A 23,278-nucleotide genomic window follows, 5' to 3' on the forward strand; every position below is an offset into this window, starting at 1 on the left:
GCCTCCAGGCACTACGCATAGTGAGTTTCTCATAGTATTCATGTGTCTATTCATTTAATCGGCCCCGTCACACTCCTAACCATGACAGCAGCCTCCCTCTCCCAAGTCACAGCGACACCCTTATTCGATAACGCCCCGGGTAACTGACTACCACGACTGACGCATTCCTTCACCGAGTCCCCAACAGCAGTCTTGTTACTCCTCAGCGTCCTTGCAGACACACCGCCCTTGTTCATGAGCTCCTGCACTCTCGGCGCCATGTTGGAGGCGAGCGTCCTCCAGAAGTAGCTGGGTAATGACGAGGTATCGAGGGCTTGGAGGAGAGGTTGGAGAAAGTTGGAGAAATTTGGGGTACGCGAGGCGTCGAGAAGGGGGTGTGCGGGTGGCTTGATGCTTTCGAGGAGGGATTGGAGTGCGACGATGTTTTGGCACCGCGCGGATATCTCGAGGAGGGTGCGGTCTAACGTGGGGAGCTGGCCCAAGGCGCGCGCGAGCGATGCGAGGGATGACTTTAGCTGGGTCTGGAGGTAGTCTTGTAGTGCATTGAGCATGAGGGTCGGTTCGAAGGTCTCGGTCGTGGTTTTGGTCGATACCGGCGACAGGAGGTAGAGGGTGAGCAGCGCGGACGTGGTTCTCGACTTGGTGTCTTCGGTTTGCGAAAAGGTGGATGCCGATGTTTGACCTGATGAGGATAGTAGCGAGGACATGGAGAACTCCTTGACTACCTGCTGAGCGCGCGACGATATGCTGCGCTCGCCTGGGTTGACGAGCTCGCTCTTGAGCGTGTTCACCACGTTGACCCTGTCCAGGCCCTCACCCTCCTCGCCTGGCTTGGAAGCTGCAAGGAGCTGGCGCAACGACAGTATTGTATCCGCCAAGCGCACCATGGCTCTGTGGTCCTCCCTCTTTGCGCTGCCGACACCGCCCAGCTCCGACATACGCACCTCGAGCTGTCTGCCTAGCATGAGACATCGCGCGACAGCTCGACCAAGCTTGACAGTCTCGCAGAGCCTCTCTGCTGTCAATCGCACCTGCTCAGCGACCTCGTAGCGCTCAATGACCTCCTTCTCTAGCGTCTTGTACGACTCGGTCAAGCTGGCAACCTGTCCTTCCACCTCGTGCAGTATGCGTCCGCTCGATTCGGCATGGTCTCGTGTGTGTTCCAGCAGCGGCAGTGCCGACTTGGTGGTCAGGGTATCGATATGTGTGTCGACTTCCTGCACATCGAAGAGCACGCGCGACAGCGGTGTTGACAGATCTAGCGGGGTGTCGGAGGGGTTGTTGGTCGAGAGGACGAGCGTGTTGGCGAATGACGTCGCCGAGAAGTCTGGATCGAGGAAGGCCTCATAGTCGATGTATGAAGGCTCATCTTCCTTGGACATGGTGGGAGGTGGCTCGAATCATGGCCTGGCGCACCTGCGCAATGCTCGCTGTCTTAGCGCGTCCTTGCACCTCCGCATCTTCTCCGCGCCAAGCATCCCATCCGCTGCAGGTATGACTTGAGGACTGCACCTGCCTGAGTCACCTATGACTCCATCTGAGACAAGACTCGCGACTTCACCGGATATCAGCACTTCGCCACATCTAGGCACCGCTGCTGGGGTCCGGCCATTGTACGCCTTGCGCCACCTCCCTCATGGTTACCTAGTATCGCTATCATGGCCACTCAGAATTGTCCATCGTCCATGGGGTAGCACAGTCAAGGCTGTAACAGCTGCTGTATTCACGTTGAGTTGGAACGCCTGAAAAGGATGAATAGCATGATTCTTGCAGGTAAAGCTGGTGCCTGCAAGCCGGTTTGGTGTATAAAGTAGGTACCTCTCACCATGTCTATTGGTATGTCGAGTACAGAAGCAATATCTTCAGTCTCGTAACTCATAACTCTTTTCACTTCATCTACGCGCTTTGTTTTGTCTTCATTAAGACTATCATCATGCCCGGCGAAACTCCCACCAACGGTGTCAAGGACACGAATGGCACTACGGAATTCGCGCCAGAAGGTTCTCTTGCATCTTTCAAGAACTTCTATCAAGGCCCGCGGGACAAGAACAAACAGTGGAGCTGGACTGAGCAGGAACCTGAGGATGTTGCAGACCCTGCTGAGAATGAAGAGACGGCCCAACACGCTCTCATCACTCGTCTGCTCAAGTCAGACGACTCCCGCAGGAAATACAAGATCCACTCAATCATCATCCAGTCGCCTTGGCTCAAGACTGCTCTTGCTGAAGTTCTGAAGGATTACCCAGCCATCCATTGTGAATTGAAACGCCTGGAGTTCGAGGCGCCATTCACTCCTTTCGTTCATCGATGGGCTCAGCTACTTGAGTACAAAAGCAGAAAAGATCTCGATGCCACAACTGCTGAACACATTGAGCTACTCTACGAAGTTCTTTCCTCTGAGCTCAAGGACGTCATCAAGACATTCGAGGACTATATCAGCCATGGTATCGTAACATTCGATCACATCTGGATCATGTATCAGCCCGGCGCCCTCATCTACTCCAACTCTCACAATGGAGCGTATGGGGTCTACAAATTGAAGTCAGGCTCCTACGCCAATACCCAGTGCGGTAGGATTTACCAGATCAACCTTGAGGCCATCGACTGGAACGGCAGCACTTTCGGTCGTACTGCCCAGACTATACGAGTTCGAGAGTTTTATGGCACTGCTTCTATACTGGGCTTGACAGCCTTCCCATTGTCATTCCATCCTCATGAAGCCAAAGTCAGAGAAGCGCTGATCAGCCGTGGTAAGAAGTTTGAAGCACTTGCTGGCAGTCACTACAAGGCATACGATGGCTTCGCGATTGGATGGGACAGGGAGGGCAATGAGGCACCGTACATGTGCACCGGCCGTATCATTATTGACTCGGACAGCTTCCAACGCTTCTCTCCCCGCTCCATCAACCGAGTCGATCCTCTCAGCGCAAAAGAATGCGCCTCTGGTCCTGAAGCCGTCGCTGAGAAGCTCGAAATCCAAGACCCGACGGAGATGACGTACGTGTTTGGCAAGCAAGACAAGGAAGAACGTCTACGCCTCACCGAGGACCACCACCTTCTATGCTTGCCTAGAGTCCGGGGCTACTCGCTCAAGAAGAAGCAGTGGCTGTTTTTCTACCTTGATCTCATCGAAGACATCAAGTTCAATGACAATGCCTTTGCTTCGCTCGTTCTCCCTCAAGACCAGAAGGAGCTCATTCTTGCGTTTGCCGAATCGCAAGCCATGAGCCAGTGCAAATTCGACGACATTATCAGCGGAAAAGGCCGTGGGCACATCACTCTGCTCAGCGGCCCTCCCGGAGTTGGCAAGGTAAGTTGCCTCACAAATCGTCAGCTAATCATATTTACTTCAGAATACTAACACCTCCCAGACCCTTACAGCAGAGTCCGTCGCCGAGCACATGCGTGCTCCCTTGTTCATGATGTCCGCCGGCGACTTAGGCATCGACCCCGACCAAGTCGAGAGCAAACTCACCAACATCCTCGAAATGATATCCAAATGGAACGCCGTCCTTCTGCTCGATGAATGCGACGTCTTCCTCGAGGCACGCAGCACGCACGACCTAGAGCGGAACAAGCTCGTATCCATCTTCCTACGTGTGTTGGAGTACTATGAAGGCATGCTGTTCTTGACCACCAATCGTGTTGACAACATCGATGCTGCCTTCCAGTCCCGTATTCACATCAGCATGGCCTATCCTGATCTCACTTCTTCCTCTCGCAAGAGCATCTGGCAGAACTTCTTGAAGAGCTTGGGTGGCTTGGAGGGATGGAAGGATCAGGATTTGGAGGAATTGGCAAGTGTGGAGCTCAACGGTCGTCAAATCAAGAACGTGCTTAAGAGCGCGTCGCTGCTTGCTGCGAGGAAGAAGGAAGCTCTGAACAGGAAGTATGTAGACATGGTCTTGGGGATCGAGAAGAGGAGGCCTGGTGTGGCTGTGGGTTTCTAGAGGATAGATGGCGTCATGAGTAAGGAGCTATCCCGGACTGTTCTCTTGGTCTCTGACTAAAGTTGGAGACAATATCTACAAGCCGTTCATTTGATGATCTCCTGATCATGTCGCACTTCCGAATCATGTCCATGCCCAATTATCGTTCCCCAGCACTTGGAGGCTTCTTGAGTTGAGGCTCATAGAGCTCAACCTTGAACGTCCTTCCCTCGGGATAGCGCTCTAAGAGAAATGGCGTTAGCTTCCTGTTCCGACGGTTCAAAATTTCGTCGACTTACCAGTCAGCACAGAGACTTGTGTCATCAACTGCACGTGCAGATTCACCAGTGCTTGTTCCATATCTCTATTCGCAGCATTCCCGACACGTAGCACTTGTCCACCAATTCCGTTAACGTTATATCCAAACAGCTTTGCCTGAGCAGTGTTAGTGCTGTCGCGGGAGGTAGTAATGTAGTAAGTATATCCAGGGCCGTAGAGTAGGCGTGCATTGTCTTTGATGAGGGAAAGTAGGTGGTAGCGTTCAAAGTGGCTGACCATTGTGGAGTCTATCGAGAACAGTTATAGGTTGGTCTAAGAACCAGCCATATATGCGTTCTGACGACAAGCAGAAGACGGCGTTTGATGTTCAGCAAACTATTCGTGAATCGTAAAAAATATGACATGGGCATGTGTGGGGTTGGTAAGTTCGAAGAAAGAAGTCAAGGGATGTTCCACCGTCTCCGTTGGTATAAAAACCGAAGCTTCACAACATTACAAAGCAGCGTAGACTGCCAGGAGATCTGATCTATGCTGAAAACATACGGACACCACGGAGTCAGGAACGAGAGCAGAACAACTTGAGCACCAGAATCGATGTATCAATTAGCCAGTTTCCGTCAGCAAATCTTCAAGTGACTGAATCAGGCCGTCTATAGACAAGCGATGGTCTTTTAGCTAGGAGAATTAATTATCGACCCAGTGAATGTCGCTCCATTCTTCAGATGTTGATCGTAGGGCGCAAATTCGTGCCTCAATGTTCTTGCCAACGCATTGACGGCTTTGGGAACGGTGATGGGAAAGCAATATGTGTCACATAGCTCGGATTCACTTTACGACAAACAAGCTTGCTATCTTGAAGGAGACAAGCTACAACACACCAGGGAAATATGGCTTGAGGAGAGTGTATTCGCATTGAGAGGATCTGGGGCTATCTTAACGCAGCTTCAACACGATGCCAGAACAGTATCGCGTGATCAGTATGGTAGTCGCGGCGACGAGGGAGCAAAGAATGCCGTGCTCATCGCAAATTGTGACCGTCATCCAGAAGTCCTTCAATCATGTCCTCAAAGGCTTTTTCTTCTTTTCTTGTTGCGATAACGTGTCTTGTTATCTCTTCTTGTTGGGAATACTTCCACCACACGAGACCCGCAGAGTCGACAGCATATCGTCGCAAACATGGACGAGATGTTGCATATCCTAAGGTATTCGTGTGACTGCATCGGAAGTATAGATCCAGTCTGATCTGGTCTTGGGCTTGCTGTACAAAGCACAAGATGACTAGGCTTGAAGGGAGCTAAATCGTAGCGCCGAGTAGGTGCGGTACCCTAGGGGAGGGAGGAGGGCCGCTAGAGCCCATAGCGTAATGACATGCGACAAGGTGTAGCATCGCATCGAGTAGGGTGAGAATGTAGTTGTATGGCCATAGACAGTAATTGCTGTCAAGAACCAGACATGGAAGTGATAAAGTGCCGTCAATGGAGACGTAGAATAGCTCGATGGAGCTACACATATCCAGTAGCGTCGTGAACAGGGTATAGTCGTACCGAAGAAGATCGTCCCCAATCGCAATCCTCTATACAAGGAGGACTGGGCTTTTGAAAAGACTATACCTAACCGCCAAATGCTGTTGAAAAGAGGATGGAAGTGAGAACTGAAGACTGAGAGCGCGCAGAACTGGAGACAGTGCACTCTGCTGCAGAGGCAAAAGGCTCCAGCAACGCAAGTCGGCGAAACCAGCCAACCGACGCAAAGCAAAAACTAGACGCGACCCTGGTAGACCTTGGTATATAGTACATGTAGAAAGGTCGAGATCGTTAGAACCGTATTGCGCCGATGATTCGATTCGTTAAACCTGATAGCAGAAGTCCAGATATTCCGTACCGCGTCGTCGGCGCGACTGATCGCATAGTCATGAAAAAAGAAAGAAATGTAATGAACACATATGGATGCAAGGCAACCAAATGATATCGCAGCCTCTTGACAGAGAATTGTCGTGACATGAAGACGTAATCTAGACGTCAGGTTCAAGACACTGCAGAGATCGGGACCACCAGACTTTTCTACGAGGCAGGAGGTGGACCTGTAGGCTGTGGCCTAGGATTTCGCTGAGGGTTCTGACCGTTTGGCTGACGGTTCTGTTGGTTTTGTGGAGGACCTCGGCGCTGTCCCTGGAACTGGCCGCCGCCACCACGACCGCCACGGAAGCCGCCTCGCGCGTTGGGGTTACCGCGCGCAGCACCATCTTGTTCTTGTTGCTGACCTTGACCTTGACCAGGAACACGTTGGGCGCTGGACATAGGGCGAGGGATTGATTCGGGGGATTCGTAAACGTATAGGTTCTTCTCGATGACTTGCGGGATGGGCTGGATTTCGGTACCAAGCTCCTGTTCGATCCTGTAAAGATTGAAGCGATCTTCCCAGTTGATCAGGTTAATAGCTAGACCCAGATGTCCGAAACGACCAGATCGACCGATCCTATGCAGATATGTCTCGGCGTTCTTCGGGAAATCAAAGTTGATGACGACGTTGACAGCCTGAATATCGATACCGCGGGTGAGCAAATCTGAACAGACAAGGTTTCGGCATACACCATTGCGGAAGTCGTGGAAGACGCGGTTACGGTTGTGCTGGAGCATGCGCGCATGCGAGTAGAAGCAGGAGTATCCGAGTTCGGTGATCTTCTTCGCAAGAAGCTCTACACGGTTTGTGGAGTTGCAGAAGATGATGGACTGATTAATCTGCAGCTTGTTGAAGAGGGTGTTCAAACAGTGGACCTTCTGCTTCTCCTCAACGAAGGCGTAGTATTGTGTGATACCGCGAAGGGTCAGCTCGTCCATCAGGTTGATTTCGTACGGAGAGTTCATGTGTTTGTCCTGTACCGCATTAGCAAGCTTGTCGTCGTAGAGACGCTGGTCAAACGTACCTTGAAGCTCTTGACTACGATAGGAAAGGTAGCGCTGAACAGCATGACTTGCCTGTCCTTGGGATGGAAGCCAAGAAGCTGCTCTACAACGGGGGTAAACTCAGGTGACAAGAGCTTGTCAGCCTCGTCCATGACAAATGTTTGACAGGTGGACAGATCTGCTACGCCCTTTCCAGCCAGATCCAGGATCCTACCAGGTGTTCCAACGATGATGTGAACGGGGTCGCTCAACCGTATAATATCGTCCTTCAATCCTGTACCACCAGTCGAGACCATGACGTTTACACCGAGGTGCTGTCCCAATTGCTTGCACACCTGGGATGTTTGTAGTGCGAGTTCTCGGGTGGGAACGAGGATCAGAGCTTGCGTCTTGGGGCTCTTCGGGTTTATGCGCTCGAGGGTAGGGATAACAAAGGCGGCAGTCTTTCCGGTACCGTTCTTCGCTCGCGCGAGGATGTCTCGGCCGGTGAGGGCTACTGGGATCGTCTCTTCTTGAATTGGTGACGGCTTCTCGAATCCAGCCTCGAAAATGCCCATCATGAGCTCGCGCTTGATGAAGAAGTCTTCAAACTCAAGGCCCTTGGTCGCTGTAACATCCTACTCTAGCATTAGCTCATGTCCAATACATGTGATTCCCAAGCCCATAGCCTACCTCTGTCTGCGGTCGCGCATCCTTCGCTGGCGCATTCAAACCGGCTTTCCAGTTTGCCTCTCCTGATGGTGTAGCATCGCTGGGAACAAGTCAGCGCGTAGCTCTTGCTTCGTTTGACATGGACTCACCTTAGCTGCGTTGCCGCTAGTTGGTTGGTGATTTCTGAAGTCATTGTGTATGTGGGTCCACCGAAGGTGGGGTTGTTGGTCGGAACGTCAAGGTCTAGTAGTGTGGATAGAGGCGCGATTGGTGTGTGTGCAACGCTTGCGGCAGAGCAGAGCAGATGCAAGTGAGGGGTTTGGGTGTGGAGGCTCGTGTAGTGTATGCCGAAGAAAGTGGGGTCAGGTAAGCGCGGGATGGGAGTGCTGACTGTTTAGCAGCAACTCGGGTGTCGGCTTCTCGTGGTGGTGTGCGTTGTGAAGAGGCTGATTGAGGCTCGAAAGAGTCGCAATGTCGTGGTTTCGCCTTGTGGAGTCGTCTGCGAGTGGGGGTTCGCGCGGGGGTTACTGAGGACAGTAGGAGTTAGTAGATGCCTCGAGAGGGTAAGCGCAGAGAAGATGGTGTAATTTTGTGCAGTGAGGTCGGTCTGTGTGGTGTTGTGGTAGCTGGGCGGGCCGCTTTATGCAGAAGGAACTTGAAGCTGGTGGAGGGCAAGGGTCCGTGCGTGCTTGTCATTGGCCCTTCTGACGTCGGTGCCAGGGCGACTATCTCAGTCCCCGTCTGCGACATCCAATCCTTGACTATCCAACTTGAGGATTTCTGTGCAATGATAGCGGCGTATTCTCATTGCACCTTCTCTGTTTGCCGCTTTCGGACTTGATACCACGCGCCAGGTCCGCTCTATAGCTGTACGTTTCATGTGTAATGCTGCATGACAACATGAGTATTGACGACGAATGTAGCATATTCCAGCCAGAAACATATCGGCCACACTATTGATTCGATAACTGAATCTCTCCACATCAGTCATACGTGTCGGTTTTGTCTTTCGACAGTTGCATAAACAGCCGCCGAAAAGCGTACTCAAAGCCCATAACTCACCATGTCGTCTTTGCTCGGCCTCTCAAGGGCCCTTCGTACGCTCAGGACACCCCAGACTACCAGAAAAATGACCTCCCACTTCTTCTCTCCTTCCCATACGCCCCGACACCTCAATCTACCACGATCACGCCTCTTCTCCTCCCGCGCATACGACGCCTACAGCGCTCAAGTAAAGTCCAACAAGCTTGTCCTGTATGGACTCATGGGTACCAATATTGCCATCTTCGGGTACGCGGCTTTTCTTAAGAGCCAAGCTATACAGGGCTTCCAGATGCCATACCAAAAGTTCATGGACACGATGACATTGAACCTCGACAAATTTCGAAACGGAAACTACACGTCGCTGCTCACTGCGGCGTTCACGCACGTGGATCTCTTCCACATATTGTCGAACATGGTCAGCGTTTATTTCTTGGGCTCTTTCTTAGCGGCAGCGCCTGTGATAACGCCAATGCGATACCTGACTATCGCTCTGGGCTCTGGGATTGCGGGAGGAGTGGGCGCTTTGTTCAATCGGTATTACAAGTTGCGTTCTGAAGGCCCTAACGCCAGAGACTATTCAAGGACTCTTGGATTCTCCGGAGCCGTCATGGGCATCGGCGCTGTGGCAGCGTGCATGAACCCGCACGCGAGAGTGCTGATCTATGGCATCGTACCGATGCCACTTTGGGCTATGACTGCCGCTTATGCCGTCTACGATGGATTTTATCTCAACGACTCGAACTCGCGAATAAGTCATGCCGGGCATCTAGGAGGGTTGGCGTTTGGGCTCGTGTACTACTTCACCAGGTTGCATCGTCTTAGGTTCTGAGGGGAATAGTACAGCCGGGGTGTTCTCAACATGTTCTGTAAACGTAAAGGACTTCCTGATCAGGTTCTGTGTGCTGCTAAGCTATTGTAATGTCTGTTGGTTGGCAAGTGGATAGTGCAGAGTACGCTTCCGGATCTTGTGATACGATTATCAGACTACATAATATGTATGTAACCTGTGAATACCACGATCTATTACCCGCTTTAGGCGGGTATTACACAGGCTCAGCTATCATCCCTCTCTCCCTATCACATATGCAATTCTGATAGTCCCATAGCTCTACCCAAACACCGTGATACACCCCATCTTAATATGCTACACAGGGAAGAGACAAATGGAATGTGGGAACCAAGTCGACTCTCAATCGTAAAGCCTGTCTGCTATCAACGCATTAGCTTGCTTCTGAGAACCCGCTGATCAGGATGTTGTAGCTTACTGAACTCCTCAAATCTACCTCAAGCGGTTTTCTTGGAAGGACTGGCGACTTCCGGCTCGTCATCAGTGCCGAGCTCTGCGTCGCCGTTGGTGCCAATGTCGTCCTTGGACATGAACTTCGGCAAGCCCTGTGGGGTGTAGGACTTGTTTGGAGTGTACTTGGGTGTTGTAGACTCCTCAACCTCCATCTCTTTCACTTCCTCGCCTTCGGAGCTTTCGATGATGACTTCCTCAGACAGCGCGCTCTTGCGCGGTGGTGGACGCTTCCGCTTGACCGCTTCTTTGTCCTCTTCCTCCTCGTCAATGAGCTCTTCAGACCGACCACTCTTCCTGGGTCTACCCCGCTTCTTGGGGATTTGCCCTTTGGCCTTCAACTTCGCTGCTTTAGCAGCCTTCTTCTTGGCAGCCAAAGAGAACTCCTCGTCCTCATCAGAACCTTCTTTCTTCCACGCCCGACCTTTGCCCTTGAAGTGCTTGGGCTTTGCAGGCTCCGGCTCCGTTTCTTCTTGAAGCAAAGCCATGGCTTCTTCATCTAGCGAAGCCAGAAGGGCGTCATCTATATTCCTACTGATCGACGCCACCGACGCTCTCCTGCCCTCTGCAGTCGGTGATGTGTTATTCGATTCCTGGGCGTCCCCGTTTGTGGGCTCTACATCCTCAAACAGCTGCGAGTCGTGGTAGTATGGCCTCTGCTGTGCTGGCTTTCGTGTCCGTAGTCCGCGTCGAGTGGAGCCTGCTGACGCGGTGGTCGGATCTGGAGAAGCCGCAGCAGAGTCAACATCTTGAGCCATCTTACTACTAGCGCTGGGTGTGACGGTTCTGTTGAATGTGGCATTCAACTCGATTGCCTCTGCGACATTGGTGGGCGTGACTTCGGTGTGAGCACCTGCCTCGGCGGCTCCGCCTTCAATAGCAGAATCTTCAGACTTGAACAGGTTAGCAAATTAACCGTGAACCTAAAGACGAATACTTACGGCAGTCTTCGTCTTCGGTGTCTTTCTGGTGCTCAATTTGAGGATGTGGCTCTTCTTCGGTGTCTCTGACGCTGTTGCTGCGGTCGACGATTTCGGAGCTGTGACATGTTTTAGCAAGGACACAACAGACTAGCAAGCAATGTTTCGCGTGAAATGTCAAAGCACAAAGAGGTTCGGCACGGCCAGTATTTGGTGAACATGAAAAAACTACACAGGTGGGGTAATTAACATTCAAAATGGGTCCAAAATTCACATACCAGATCGAACAGGAAGAGGAGACACGATTGCAGATGCGGCAACCTCATCGATTGTAGTCTCCATCGGGTCCTCTAGCTCATCTTCGGGCGAGATGGTTTCTTCTGACTATGGGCAGGTTAGTGCATGCTGGGTAGCGAATAAACGATGAAACTCACAATAGGCTTCTTCCTGGCCTTTCGAGCAGAAGACTTGCGCTGGCCATTAACGGCGATGGCTGGTACTGTTGGCGTCGCGGTCTCTGCCCCCAAATCCTTACTGGCTTCACCTTCGTCGCTCGCCGAGGCGATGACCTCATCAGACTATGCTTGTCAGTAACTAGACGAAGGTATGCGAAGAGTACTCACGAGTGGCTTCTTCCGCGCTTTGCGCTTCTTCTTGCCGGAGGGACTCTGGTCTTCGGAGTTGGCCACGGCCGACGGTGTCGCAGACTCAGCCGCCCGTGACGCTCCATTACCGTTGGCAGTCGCATTCTTCTTTGGCCGACCAACCTGGCCACGAGCCTTGGTGGCTTGAGGTTTGGCCTTGACAGGTGGGGCCTCTTCGTCCTGGAACTTTTAGCATACGGTATAATTAGCTCATTATGACAATGACCTACAGTTGAATCAGACTCCTCAAACATGCTCAGCGCTGTGTAGTATAGCGAGAGACCACCAGTCATTTTTTGAGACTCGACCCATTCCTCGTATGATGGGGAAGGACCGTTCTGATTTGCTTCTTTCCAATCCATGAACTCCCGGTGACCATGCTTGTCTTCCCAGAAAACGGGAGAGCTGTCGCTAGACTTGTGGGTACTCTTCCTTCCAGATGCCGCGTGGCCGTTGGGAGCCATGGTGAACCGAGAAAAAGACACAATGGCAGCCAAGGTTGAGCGGCGGCCGTGACAAGCGCAAGAACAGGTTGCAGAAATTGACGCGGGTTGAAGATGCGGACGCAAAAATGCGCAATAAAAGATTGGGTTGACTAGAAGTATGGAATGAAGTGGCGCGGGAAGATGCGCGCGAGGTTGATGGTTGTTGTGAGGAAGTTAAGTTACAGAAGAGATCCAAGTCCGAGATGATCCACGTCTGGTCAACTGGTGCCACCTTAGCTTAGAATTCTCAAAGTCGCCAGGCGATAAAGCGGCCCGCGGCAACTACTTACCGAAGATAAGCAACTGACTGTTATTGAAGTCTGGCTCGAATTATGATGCTGATGTCGCTCAAAGTGGAGGGAGGTGTGGACAGTGGGATGGGCTTGTTATTAGCGCGCGGACCTCAAATTTGAGCTCGACCACTGATGGAATCGAGGCGTATCACCAACACCAGTTTCCCTTCTCAGCATTCATCGTGAAAATTGGAGGCTTGGCTGCGCATCATTGGCGCATACGACCTTTCACGTTCACCTACACCATTTTTAGCACTTGCGTGCTCCTTGGGAGTGCTCTAACGAGATTACTGATGTTGTGACCTGTCTTGCTACTTGTTTTAAGAAGGTAAGCGTCGCTACCGGAACTTTTATCATAATCTGAGTACCTGCTATGAAATCTCGGAGGAACTATGTACTTACTGCTGTAAGCTTGGGGGTCACACTGCGGCCGAGTTCCGCGATAGGTACAGCAGTGGTAAAAGGAAGTCATGTTCAAGCGCATGCTTCGAGACCCGCTGGCTCGCTCCCCGTATGCATTTGATTTTTCTCATTTATGATGTGACAGCCGCCTATATTGTCTGCGCAGTCCCATTCTGTAGTACGATATCAGCATGTGGGCGATCACACACTACAGCGGGTACGATAGCGATTGAATGCGATTTGAGCTGCGTCGTTGCATATCGTATTAGTTATTGCATTTATACACTACGTCTACTGCATCACCTCGTCAGCGACAAGTCATCCAAGTCACACACCAAACAGATAACGTGATCATGCCACAAGAGTAGCATTGAAATATCTTAAGCCTCATGAATGCCGTGGTGCCATCCCCAATCTCGTCGGCCTGGTATATACAAAGAGCAAAAAACGAAGCCTAAAGCTAGTCCATCATGAGACCAAACTGGCGTCGCAAACGCGCGAGCAGGAAAAATGCATAAAAGGCCACTGCGCATAATGCAGGATGGGTATACAAGGACGAGCCCTACCGCCTTCCCCGTGTAATAAGACAAATTTGCGCCCACCGGGATATGATGAGCAAGGTAAAGGAAAAATTACAAACGCCATAAGGACTTGTCCGATCTGCGGAAATGAATACCAATGGCGCAGAGTTGGCCGAAAGCAGTCGTCGAAAAAGCGGATAGGATAGAGATATGTCGATAAATGAAACAATGAATGCGAACGACTGCTTCTCAAAACCCAGAATGAGTGCCGGAAAGTCGAAATTACTGGAGATCATAGCGGCAGAGGATCCGCCGGTTTAACCCTCCAAAGCAATGCTCCTAGAAAGATTCGGGTGGGCTCGGCATGCCATGCGCGCTACCATCCTCTTTCTCTGGCTCTTGAACGCTATGATTCTCTCTTTGCACCGGTTCAAGCTTCAGCTTACCGATGGGTTTACCAATGCCCTTCATGAAGCCACCCTGATCGTTGCCATTGTCATCCTTCTCCTCGTCCAGCTTACGCTTTTTACGAGCCATTTGTTGCTGCTCTCTGAGAGGGCGTTTCCGAGGACTGGAGATCTTGCCTGTAGGTGGCAAGCGTGGCTTAGGGAATCGCTGCTTCGGAGGAAGATCATCATCCTCGACCAGCGGCTGGCTGTTGTTGTCATGGAGTTTACCCAAGAGCCAACTTTGGAGAAGACCAATCTGGTTCTCAGCGGTCTGGACGGTGACAGGCTCGAACTTCGGTGGCTCAGGCATAATGACACCAGTAGTAGTAATATTGCTGTGAACATTAGTAAGAGCCTCATCAAAGCATATCGCGAAACACACCTGTTGTCCTGCCTGGCATATGCATTGTGCACCCTGTTCTGTAGTAGATGCAACGGGACGCTGGAAGTAAGTCCGAACTCGATGTCAAGACCGAGCTCTTTGAAACCGAAGAAGTCTTCGCCAATGTCTTCTGCGAAGTCTCCACCCACGAATTGTTCGCTACCGTCGTTGAAGGCACCGGCCCCGTCAGCACCGGCGTTATCCATAGCTGGTCGCAGGAGTTCAGCGTAGTATGACCGCATCCTATCATGCATGCCACCGAGCTTGGTACCAAGCCTCTCAACATCGTCCTTGACATAAGTCTCGAGAGACTCAAGATCGACACCATTGGCGTGCAAAGAGTGAAGGACAGCTTCTTCTTGAGTAAAGCGTGGTGTCCAACTTGTAGCCTGTCCGTTGGGAAGAGTGATGGGGACATCTGACTTCATCTTCGGTGTTTCGCGATATACCCCGAGACTTGCAACAAGATTCTGGAAGAATTTCGCCGCAATGTCAGTAACGGCATCAAGAGCTGATGGCTGGAACTCTTCGAAACCAGCGTGATAAAAGACTTTGCCAACGCTGCGTTGTAAGGCGGCGCGACAGACATAGGGGGCCATGATCGGCCCATCCTCGGATGTGACTGTTGGCTCGATGTCTGCCTCGTGGAAAGGTTGCGGTTCATATCGTTGAAACTGGTTTTGGTATAGCTATACGAATTAGCGGTCGGTATATTCCTTCGAATTTCGGATAAAAACTTACCTGCGATTGGATCTGCATCTGTTTGACGATGCCGATCTTTGCGCATATCTTCCTGGTTTCTTGCAGTGTGTGGTTGTTGTCATCGAACTTGTGAACCAAAGCACTGTCTGGCGATACGAACTGCCCCTTTGGCAGAATACGCATGTACTCCTCAGCCTGAGGAATGACATAGCCCTCGGCGTCTTCAACCCATTGCAGGCGTTCAGAAAGGTCGGGAATGGCGCACACAGGGTCGTAGTAATCCGGAATCTGGCGCTCCTCTTCCCCTTCGATGCCCTCGGCGAGTGACTCACCAGCAGTGGCCTGAACGCCGTCTTTTCCGTCCGGAGCGGAGACGGCCCCGCTTGCAGTTTCTTCCTCGATAGCTTGCTTTCGGTGTCGTAGCCATCTTCTCATGCCAGCTTTTGTGCGTAGAATAGCAGGTTCATCTGGCTGTAGGTGGTCGTCACGGAACAGTCTATGCCTTTCTGACGCAATGATTGCTCGATCTCTTTTCGTCACTTGTTTCCATGTTTTGTATTCCAGATCATCCAGATCAGCATCCTCTTCCAGAACATCACTGACCGAGATACCAGTGCCGTCAGCCTCCGAAACGTCGGCCTGGCTACCATTCACGCCGTTTCGCGAAATGCTATTCGGTCCCAACGGTGTCAATGTACCGGGTGGGGGAGGTGTCGAAAAGCCGTTGACGCTGCCTTCCATTTCGGAGTCTGCTCGAAGAAACTCGTTCTTAAGATTGGACACTGCGTTGTTGAGAGATGGAGCTGATGGTTTTGTTTCCGGTCCCGGTGTGTCCTCCAGACCTGCTGGAGGGGCCTTTCTTGCTGTACTTGAGCCTTTGCCTCCCTTGCTTGGTGCCTTTCGTCCTCGTGAAGCCATGATAGGTTCTTCGTCTTCACTATCGTCGGCGCCGTCGGCATCTGCATCGCCATGACGCATTCTCCGTTCCTCTGCCTCGACTTCTGCACGATCGCGAACAGTGATGTCCGGGATAAGGGGTACGAGCTTCTCGGTTTCCTTCTTCATGTGTAGTGCCTTTTTCCGGAGAAAGTGACTTGGGTCCGCGTTGTACTTTAAGCAGTTTGACCATATGAGCATAAGGTCGTCGACGAATTCCTTCTTGGACTTGTATTGCAGTTGCTTGAGCTTCTTCATCATCGTGCCAATATCCATGGGCTGCTTAATCACGTTGTAGTAGTCCGGTGCCTCTCGTTTGTTGACGCGTTGAAGGAAGGGGTGGGCATGCTCGTTGGCCTTGAGTTCCATGAGGACCTTCTCTGTACTCTCGTATAGTTCCTCCTGTCCAACACGTTCTTCGTTTGCCCATTTACTCCTGTTCTTACGGACTTCGCTAATAAGGCTTCGGAGCTGCGCATCAGTCGCATGGACTTTGTCTCTTTGCGCGTCGATACGGGAGATGAGGTGCTTCAGTGTGAGACTGGACGCGCCAAGGTTAGTGGTGCTGAGAGTGCCTTGCTGGGGGGCGACGACGACGCTGTTGGGGGGTGCATTCGCAGGCGTTCCGGACGTTTCTATCTCTACTTGACGGTCGAGTTCGTCAAGCTTCTGCTGCTCTAGCATGGCGTCACGATCACTTTCCAACGAGTAGAACATTGTCTGGAAGCTCCGCCTGGCCGCATCCTCGGTCGCAATCTTATCCTGTTGTAGCTTCTTGCGCACATCGTCTGATGTCTTTGTATGGTCCGACGAAGGTGTCCCGGTCCGGTCGTGACCTGACTTGTTCGATATGGAAGGAACGCGGAGGAGGCTTGGCGTGCTGGGAGCGGCAGCAGCAACGCCATTGGCAGCGCCTTTTGAGTGTAGCGGCGAGGTGCGGGTATCGTCTTCGTCTTCGTCGTCTTCATCGTCGCCATAGTCGTCTTCGTCGATTGTGCGGGTCAACTTCTTCGGGGTGACGGCCGGTCGCGCGTCATGCGCCGCCGCATCCCCGGATGACGGGCGCGGCTCGTTGTCCAGGGCATCAACAGCATCACCCTCGTACGTGCCACCGATCACTGCAGAGAGACGCGCTTCTGTGCGTAGAAACTGTTCGCGCCATCGCGCCGCGCGGGGGTCTTCCTCTCCCACCATGTCTCCATCCCCCATGTTGATCGCGTTGGAGGCGTTTGACATGGCCGCCTCATCATTCAGCGTCGCATTGGGGGTGCGTAATCGAGTCGCGTTGGGCGGTTGGTGCAGGTAGCGGGCATGGCTTGGGCGTTCTCGCGATGATGGAGGATATGGGGAAGCGCTGAAGGACATCGTCGTCGTCGGCTGTGGGGGGTCTTGGCGGTTCGCGACCTACGGGGAAGGCGCAACCAGAGGGCGACGTCCCAACTGGTCCAGGTGTCGCAACGCGATAAAATCAAGCATGGAAGGAGCTACCGGTCGAGCGAAAGGTTTGCCGATGACTGCGAGATGGAAGAGGGTATTGGGGCTCGCGTCTTGATGGCCACAGATACGGCCTTTGATGAACGAACGTGGTGTTAGGGTTGTAGGTGGATGGGGGCTATTCCTCGTCCAGCCGCCTTAGCGTTCTGCGCAGTCCAGGGCCCGCGTCACCTACCTACTTCCCAATATCAAAATGCTGTGACTGCTGTGTGTACTCGTCGCAGTGTTTCTATCATCAGAATCAATTACAATCACGTCAATGTCTTCGGTTTGTCCTCGATCGTCTTGCGCGCACTGACTTGGCTCCGACCGTGTCCCTAGGGGGTACCTAGGTTACGTTTACTTACCAACTTTGAAGTATCGCACGCCTTGTGGGCCAGCACAGGGAACTACTTCGATGACTTTTGTTGTTCTTGTCCTTGCAAGTCCCTAAAGAGTGGCCCGAAGGTACTCGCTAGACATGATGCTACATAGGTATGCTTGCCGTCGGTACGACACCCGAGTACCTCTGGGGTACATCATATATGCAGCTCAGAAAACCTACAGCCCTACCTATGCTACATGATAGTCGCACACCGTGTATCATCGAGTTATCATTCAGAGCGATTAGGTTTCCAGATATACACCTACCGTACCAGTAATGCAGCACCATCGAGGAAGGCTTCTCACGCATCTGCCCTGGCAGCCGAGACTCTCCATCCCAAACCTAACCTCAAATGTAGAAATAGCGCCAGGTACACAGATCACAGACCTGGGGTCAATCAAAACTACCCGCCCCTACCCGCAGCTTCCTAGGTTGTCGATTTTCACAGGTTCCACACGTGATCGACAGCGGGAATACCGAAAGCCGTTAGCCGCTTTCTGCAAGCCAGTTCCGCCAGAATGCCAGCTTGTGGCCGCATAACGACGCTTGGTAGCTCTTGCCGCCCGCTGACTGCAACTCTCCGATCTTTAGGGCTGGAAATGCTCCTCGAGTGCTTATAGCCCCTGCTGTACAAAGTCACCATGCGCATCCGGAAGCCATTTGCTGGTAGGTCGCACTTGCTGTTTCATACGTCAGAGAGCTCGAGGCACAGCGCTTAAGCAATGAACCAGGGAATGGACGTGTTCCTCGAACTTGCGCTCTGCTTCCGAATAATACCAAGCTAATGTCTATACAGGTGCCTTCGTAGCCCTCATCTTCATCAGCGCCGGCGCCGGCTTCTCCCCACCCGATTACAAGATCCCCTCATACAAGCAATCGGACAAAGCCCTACACTTCATCGCCTTCTTCCTACTCACACTATGCTTTTACTGGATACTAGAAACGAGTAGGAGGAAGGTATTGCAGCTCACCTTTACCGTGTGCACGATTGGTCTGGGAGTCGCGAGTGAGGTCGTACAAGGGCTTTTGCCTGTGAGTCAATAAATGGGAGGAACAATTGTACAAGAAACTGACACATATCAAGATACATCGCGACTTCGATTACTACGACATCGTAGCCAACGTTCTCGGTTCGCTCCTCGCTCTCGGCCTATGTAATTGGTACCACAAACGCATGCTCGAGCGCAAACGGGCTGCGCGCGGATATACAGCCGTCGCGGGTGACGAGGAGCGGGATATTGAGTTGGGCGAGAACCCCGAAGGTCAGGAATCCGGTGTTGTCAGAACTACAGTGGACGAGGAGCTTGAAAGATGGGACGAGAACGCCGAAGACTGGGAAACAACCGAACCCGAACCGTCGAATGGAAAGAGTCTCGAAGATGGGGGTGATTTGGGCGAGGGCAAGAAGCGGAACGACTAAAATGATGGCATCCTACGATGTTTGGGACAACGAACTGGCTTGAATTGGCGAAATGGAGCATGGGATATTGCAGTTCCTCGTCATGTTTGGAATGCCATCTAGGTTGCATACCCACTGCGAACGCAGAGTGAGCTCGATCATCAGGACTTTGTGCGTAGTCAGTTCCCAACGTAACATCACCGCAGCAGACGTAGGGTTGGTGCAAGTCGACTTGGATATTCGTTTACAAGTTCATAGCTAGCTCTCGGTGCTGCTTAGGCAGGCAATCCGAGCGAGCATTAACCATGATTCGTCATTTAGTCTGCCCTTCCTTCTGGAATCATGCATTTTCCAGTATGACATTCCGAAAGAACCCTAAGACCCCACACCAAGCGCCATGATCATTCCGTTTTCGAACCACACTCCACTTAAGCAGTGGTAGTCTTAGCAGCGGCCTGGTTGGGGTTGATCTTCTTTCCGTCCTTGTTGTACCTGACCCTTGGGGGAGGGGCCCTGTTGCGGCGGCCTTCGCGCGAGCGGACACTGCGAGTGTGTTAGACATGGGCTCAGCCGAATCCTCGTGCGGGCTCAACGTACCGGACGATCTTGCCGTGGATAGCGCAGGAGACGCAGTACTGGAGCTTCAGGTACATCTTGGGGACGGTGTACTCGGGGAATACGGAGGCATCGGAGATATCACCTGCGTGGCGTTAGTCTTCAATTCCCCAATGCCGCCCCTTCTGTTTTGTAGTGTGACGCGGTGCGAGCGTGGCCGGGAGACGTACGGATGGCAGCGGACTCAACCATGTTGCGGATGGTGAATCTCTTGATTGCCTTGTCCTTGGGTGTGCATCGCGAGCAGTTGGAGCAACGGATGGGCTTGACGTGGCCGCGACCCTTCTTGTTTCGGCCGTTGGACGCTCGCTTCTTAACCATGGCTGCTGATTCTATCGAGTTGTGTGAGCGGAGTTGTGGGTTGAGAGAACACGGGGAGCGTACTGAAGATGTATCTAGAAGTCAGCGGTGGGGGTGTTGTCGTGAGAGTCGTTCCTTCCTGACGTCGCGCACTGTGTCGACGAAATTCGCTTAAGCGGATCTAATCTTATCTCTTGGCGTACCGCGCTAGCCGCAACGACCCAAGCACTCTTCGCGCAGCTTCACTGTACAAGTGAAAACAGAATCTGAAGGGATTCTAAATTTCACCATTGTCTCTATTGTTGTCCTTGGAAAGTAGGAATACGCGTTCACTCTTGAAAGGGCGCTTTGGCAATCATGCAAGGACCAGTATGTTACGCTACTAACTATACTGATTACCCGAAGTTCTTCCCCCGCCGTCATAAAAGCTTCGAGGACATCATGAGAACGATGTTGACTGTTCTTTCTTTCTTCGACGACTTGAATAGTGTTCCCGAAAGGAAGCATAACGACAGCGTATTTCTGCGGGACGTTTGACTACTTGTAGTTGAACTTGGCACACCCTAGAGCCTACGTTCTCGTCAGGTTGCCTACTTTGCATATTTCCATCTTAATGTAGGCTGCAGACCCGTGAATTTTCCTTGTAGGAAGTGGAAGTAAAATGTATTCAATCTTGACTGCCAAACTGCTAGGAAACACCCAGGGATCTATGGGATATCAGGTTATAACAAAGGAAACAATGCATTCTCGCTTATACTCCAACACAAATTACCTAACGTCCACCCAAATCTTACCGACTGGCGCGGCCAAGCACAAAGACACCGACGATGACAACAGCTAGTACACCGATAGCTCCAGGAAGGAGAAGGTCGTTTGGTACACCAGCAATGATCTCTGGCTGTTGCGATATAGGTACTGGCTGATTACGGCCTCGTGATCTTGGCTTCTCTTCCTCTTCGTCAAAGTACTGTCTACGTTCGCGAAGAGACGACTCAGGCGGTGTGACAGGCTTGGGCAGCGCAGGTTGTGGGTTGACCTCGGCAGACATTGGTGCCTTTTCAGGATGGTGCACAAAGAGATCTACCTTCTCGCGATGTGCCATGCGGGATAGACTGACAGCCTCAACGAGATCGTCGTTGGTGGTGATGGAGATTGTGTCTCCCTCGTTGTCGAGATAGCTCAAAGCGAAGCCACCTCGGGAAACCTTGCCGTCATCAAAGCTCGGTACGCCTCCTATGGCCTCGACCTCTCCACCAAGCTTGTTCGCTACATTGTGGATGAGCTCTTCAATACCAGCAGATACAACGACCTGCAGACGGTGAACGCGACCACTTGGAGCTTTGAACTTGAAGGGGAACGGCATGTCCTCCATATGAGAGGGAGGAATACTGGCGACAGCAGATGCGTCTGGTGAGTCTCCGTGGTGAGAGGCAGACTCATTGGGTAGTACGCTATCGCCACGGTCCATTAGGCCGGGGCGATCGTGGTGGGAGACGTATGAGCGATGGTCGTGGACGCGACTCCCACCCTCGCCCGACATCATCGACTCGGTCTCATTGTCCAGAGACAGCCAGAACTTGTTCCACGCGGGACCTTCGCTGTCGGTTGTGCTGATGTTGTTGATCTTCAAGGAGTTAGCAATGATACTTTGACAAGCAGAAGTGGGCGTACCTGATCAAGAGTGGCGTAAGTCAGCTTGAGAACATCGACCATTCCAACAATCTCCCCTGCGTCGCTCATGACAGGCAAGTTGAGGTAGTGACCATCTGCAAAAGTCAGCAATTATTCGAAGAGCTTTCGATTTGCACCACTTACCATGCATCTTGCGCAGAGCGGACTGGATGCTCATGTCCATAGGCGCAAAGTCGGGATGCGGAGTCATCACTCGTACGACACTGCAAGTCATCGGGTCGAGCCCCGCGGCAATCACACGCAAGACGACGTCCTTGCTGGTGAAGATACCGGTGATAGAGCCATTGTCCTGCACAAGAACAGCGGTTGTGTGGTTCTCCTTCATGAGTGACGCAGCTTCTTTGACAGAAGTGCGCACAGATACGGTTGTTGGTGGCAGGCCAGTCAAGACAGACTCGAGAGTAGGACCAGACATCTTCTGACGAATAGCCTCGACGTACTGAATGATCTGTTGCGGCTGGCTGGAGCCCATCTCGGCCTGTACACCCTCCAGAGCATCGTACAGCTTGCGCGAGGAAGCGTAGGCGCGCTCTAACTTCTCCATGGCGTCGTAGAAACATTTGGTGATGTCCAAGATACCGGAAATGTCGTGGTTCTCGTCCTATCCCACGTCAGTTCATCCGCGACGCATATTTATGGCCCAACATACCATGACGGGAAGGTGGCGGAAGCCCTTCCTGACCATGAGATCCAGAGCATCGGTCGCACTTGTGTCGGTCTTTGCGCAGAGGGGGTTCTTGGTCATGATCTCTTCGATGGTGACATCGCGAGCCTTGATGCCGGCGCCAACGACGCGGAAGGCCAGATCCTTGGCCGTGAAGATACCGGCAATACGGTCATCGTCGTCGGTAACTAGGACACAATCCTCGCGCTTAGCTGCCATCAACTGCGCAGCCTCGGCGACTGAGGTGGAGGGCTTGATCTGGAGCGCGGGGGAGGGCTTCAAGGCGAGGACAGTGCCGGGCGGGGCTTTCTTGGAGGGTCGCACGCGGCCGCTGGGGTTCTTCTTTTTGTTCAGGTCGGTTTCGATCTTGCGGCGGATGGCCTAGGCATCATGAGTATGTGGCAGTCCATGGCGAGCAGGGCAGCTTACGTCGTCGCGCTTCGACATTTTGGCACGACTGGCGCTGAGCGAAGAGCCGCCCGCATCGCTCTGGGCAACATGAGAAGCATGCGTCTCGAGAGCTGCTGGTCGCGGGATTCCCGAGGGGCTGTGGGGGAATTGCTGGGGCGGGTGCTGGTTCTTGGGCTTGGGCGTACCGCGCATAGTCCCCGTATGCGACATGTTGCTTTTGACCGAGACGTGGAAGTCGGGTTGTTGGTGAGGGGTCAATAGAAGCAAAGTCGTGGTTGCCAGGGTAGACGCAGAAGGCGCAAGCGACGAGGCTAGCTAGACCGCTCTTCCCCTGGCCTGCTGCCATTGCACATGCGCCTGCTCGGCCTACGGGCGACTGCCTGCAAAAGACCAGAATTTTAGCTCGGGCGCTGGCTCCATCTGGTCTGTCCTACTGCATGGCCTGTGTTTCTAACCTCGGAGGAGCTTACTCTGAAGACGGCTGTACCTAGACTGCGCCTAT

At 52.5% G+C, this 23,278-nt stretch overlaps 8 protein-coding genes across 8 annotated transcripts; 2 read left to right on the forward strand and 6 right to left on the reverse strand.

The window, feature by feature from the left end:
- Positions 1-50: 50 nt before the first annotated feature.
- J4E84_001054 (uncharacterized protein) lies at positions 51-1,382 on the reverse strand (the record flags this gene model as incomplete). Its single annotated transcript, XM_049383688.1, has 1 exon — positions 51-1,382. One exon carries the CDS (start codon positions 1,380-1,382, stop codon positions 51-53), a length of 1,332 nt encoding a protein of 443 aa, XP_049249206.1.
- Positions 1,383-1,933: 551 nt separating this feature from the next.
- Positions 1,934-3,950, forward strand: J4E84_001055 (uncharacterized protein; the record flags this gene model as incomplete). Its single annotated transcript, XM_049383689.1, has 2 exons — positions 1,934-3,310; positions 3,372-3,950. The coding sequence occupies 2 exons, from the start codon at positions 1,934-1,936 to the stop codon at positions 3,948-3,950; spliced, it is 1,956 nt and encodes a 651-aa protein (XP_049249207.1).
- A 2,318-nt stretch (positions 3,951-6,268) lies between these two features.
- On the reverse strand, positions 6,269-7,955 carry DHH1 (DExD/H-box ATP-dependent RNA helicase dhh1; the record flags this gene model as incomplete). Its single annotated transcript, XM_049383690.1, has 4 exons — positions 6,269-7,081; positions 7,132-7,728; positions 7,784-7,862; positions 7,912-7,955. The coding sequence occupies 4 exons, from the start codon at positions 7,953-7,955 to the stop codon at positions 6,269-6,271; spliced, it is 1,533 nt and encodes a 510-aa protein (XP_049249208.1).
- A 2,135-nt stretch (positions 7,956-10,090) lies between these two features.
- J4E84_001057 (uncharacterized protein) lies at positions 10,091-12,131 on the reverse strand (the record flags this gene model as incomplete). Its single annotated transcript, XM_049383691.1, has 6 exons — positions 10,091-10,996; positions 11,045-11,142; positions 11,302-11,407; positions 11,458-11,601; positions 11,647-11,847; positions 11,898-12,131. 6 exons carry the CDS (start codon positions 12,129-12,131, stop codon positions 10,091-10,093), a joined length of 1,689 nt encoding a protein of 562 aa, XP_049249209.1.
- A 1,576-nt stretch (positions 12,132-13,707) lies between these two features.
- J4E84_001058 (uncharacterized protein) lies at positions 13,708-17,202 on the reverse strand (the record flags this gene model as incomplete). The annotated part of the gene is made up of 3 exons (XM_049383692.1): positions 13,708-14,152; positions 14,200-14,888; positions 14,941-17,202. The coding sequence occupies 3 exons, from the start codon at positions 17,200-17,202 to the stop codon at positions 13,708-13,710; spliced, it is 3,396 nt and encodes a 1,131-aa protein (XP_049249210.1).
- A 1,134-nt stretch (positions 17,203-18,336) lies between these two features.
- On the forward strand, positions 18,337-19,115 carry J4E84_001059 (uncharacterized protein; the record flags this gene model as incomplete). The annotated part of the gene is made up of 3 exons (XM_049383693.1): positions 18,337-18,361; positions 18,492-18,727; positions 18,780-19,115. 3 exons carry the CDS (start codon positions 18,337-18,339, stop codon positions 19,113-19,115), a joined length of 597 nt encoding a protein of 198 aa, XP_049249211.1.
- A 407-nt stretch (positions 19,116-19,522) lies between these two features.
- On the reverse strand, positions 19,523-20,030 carry RPS26 (40S ribosomal protein S26; the record flags this gene model as incomplete). Its single annotated transcript, XM_049383694.1, has 3 exons — positions 19,523-19,637; positions 19,692-19,794; positions 19,880-20,030. 3 exons carry the CDS (start codon positions 20,028-20,030, stop codon positions 19,523-19,525), a joined length of 369 nt encoding a protein of 122 aa, XP_049249212.1.
- Positions 20,031-20,799: 769 nt separating this feature from the next.
- Positions 20,800-22,986, reverse strand: J4E84_001061 (uncharacterized protein; the record flags this gene model as incomplete). Its single annotated transcript, XM_049383695.1, has 5 exons — positions 20,800-21,633; positions 21,681-21,775; positions 21,825-22,302; positions 22,351-22,746; positions 22,795-22,986. The coding sequence occupies 5 exons, from the start codon at positions 22,984-22,986 to the stop codon at positions 20,800-20,802; spliced, it is 1,995 nt and encodes a 664-aa protein (XP_049249213.1).
- Positions 22,987-23,278: the final 292 nt, after the last annotated feature.

The sequence above is a fragment of the Alternaria hordeiaustralica genome, assembly GCF_023758085.1.
Source record: "Alternaria hordeiaustralica strain BMP 2776 chromosome Unknown scaffold_1, whole genome shotgun sequence".
Lineage (NCBI taxonomy): Eukaryota > Fungi > Ascomycota > Dothideomycetes > Pleosporales > Pleosporaceae > Alternaria > Alternaria hordeiaustralica.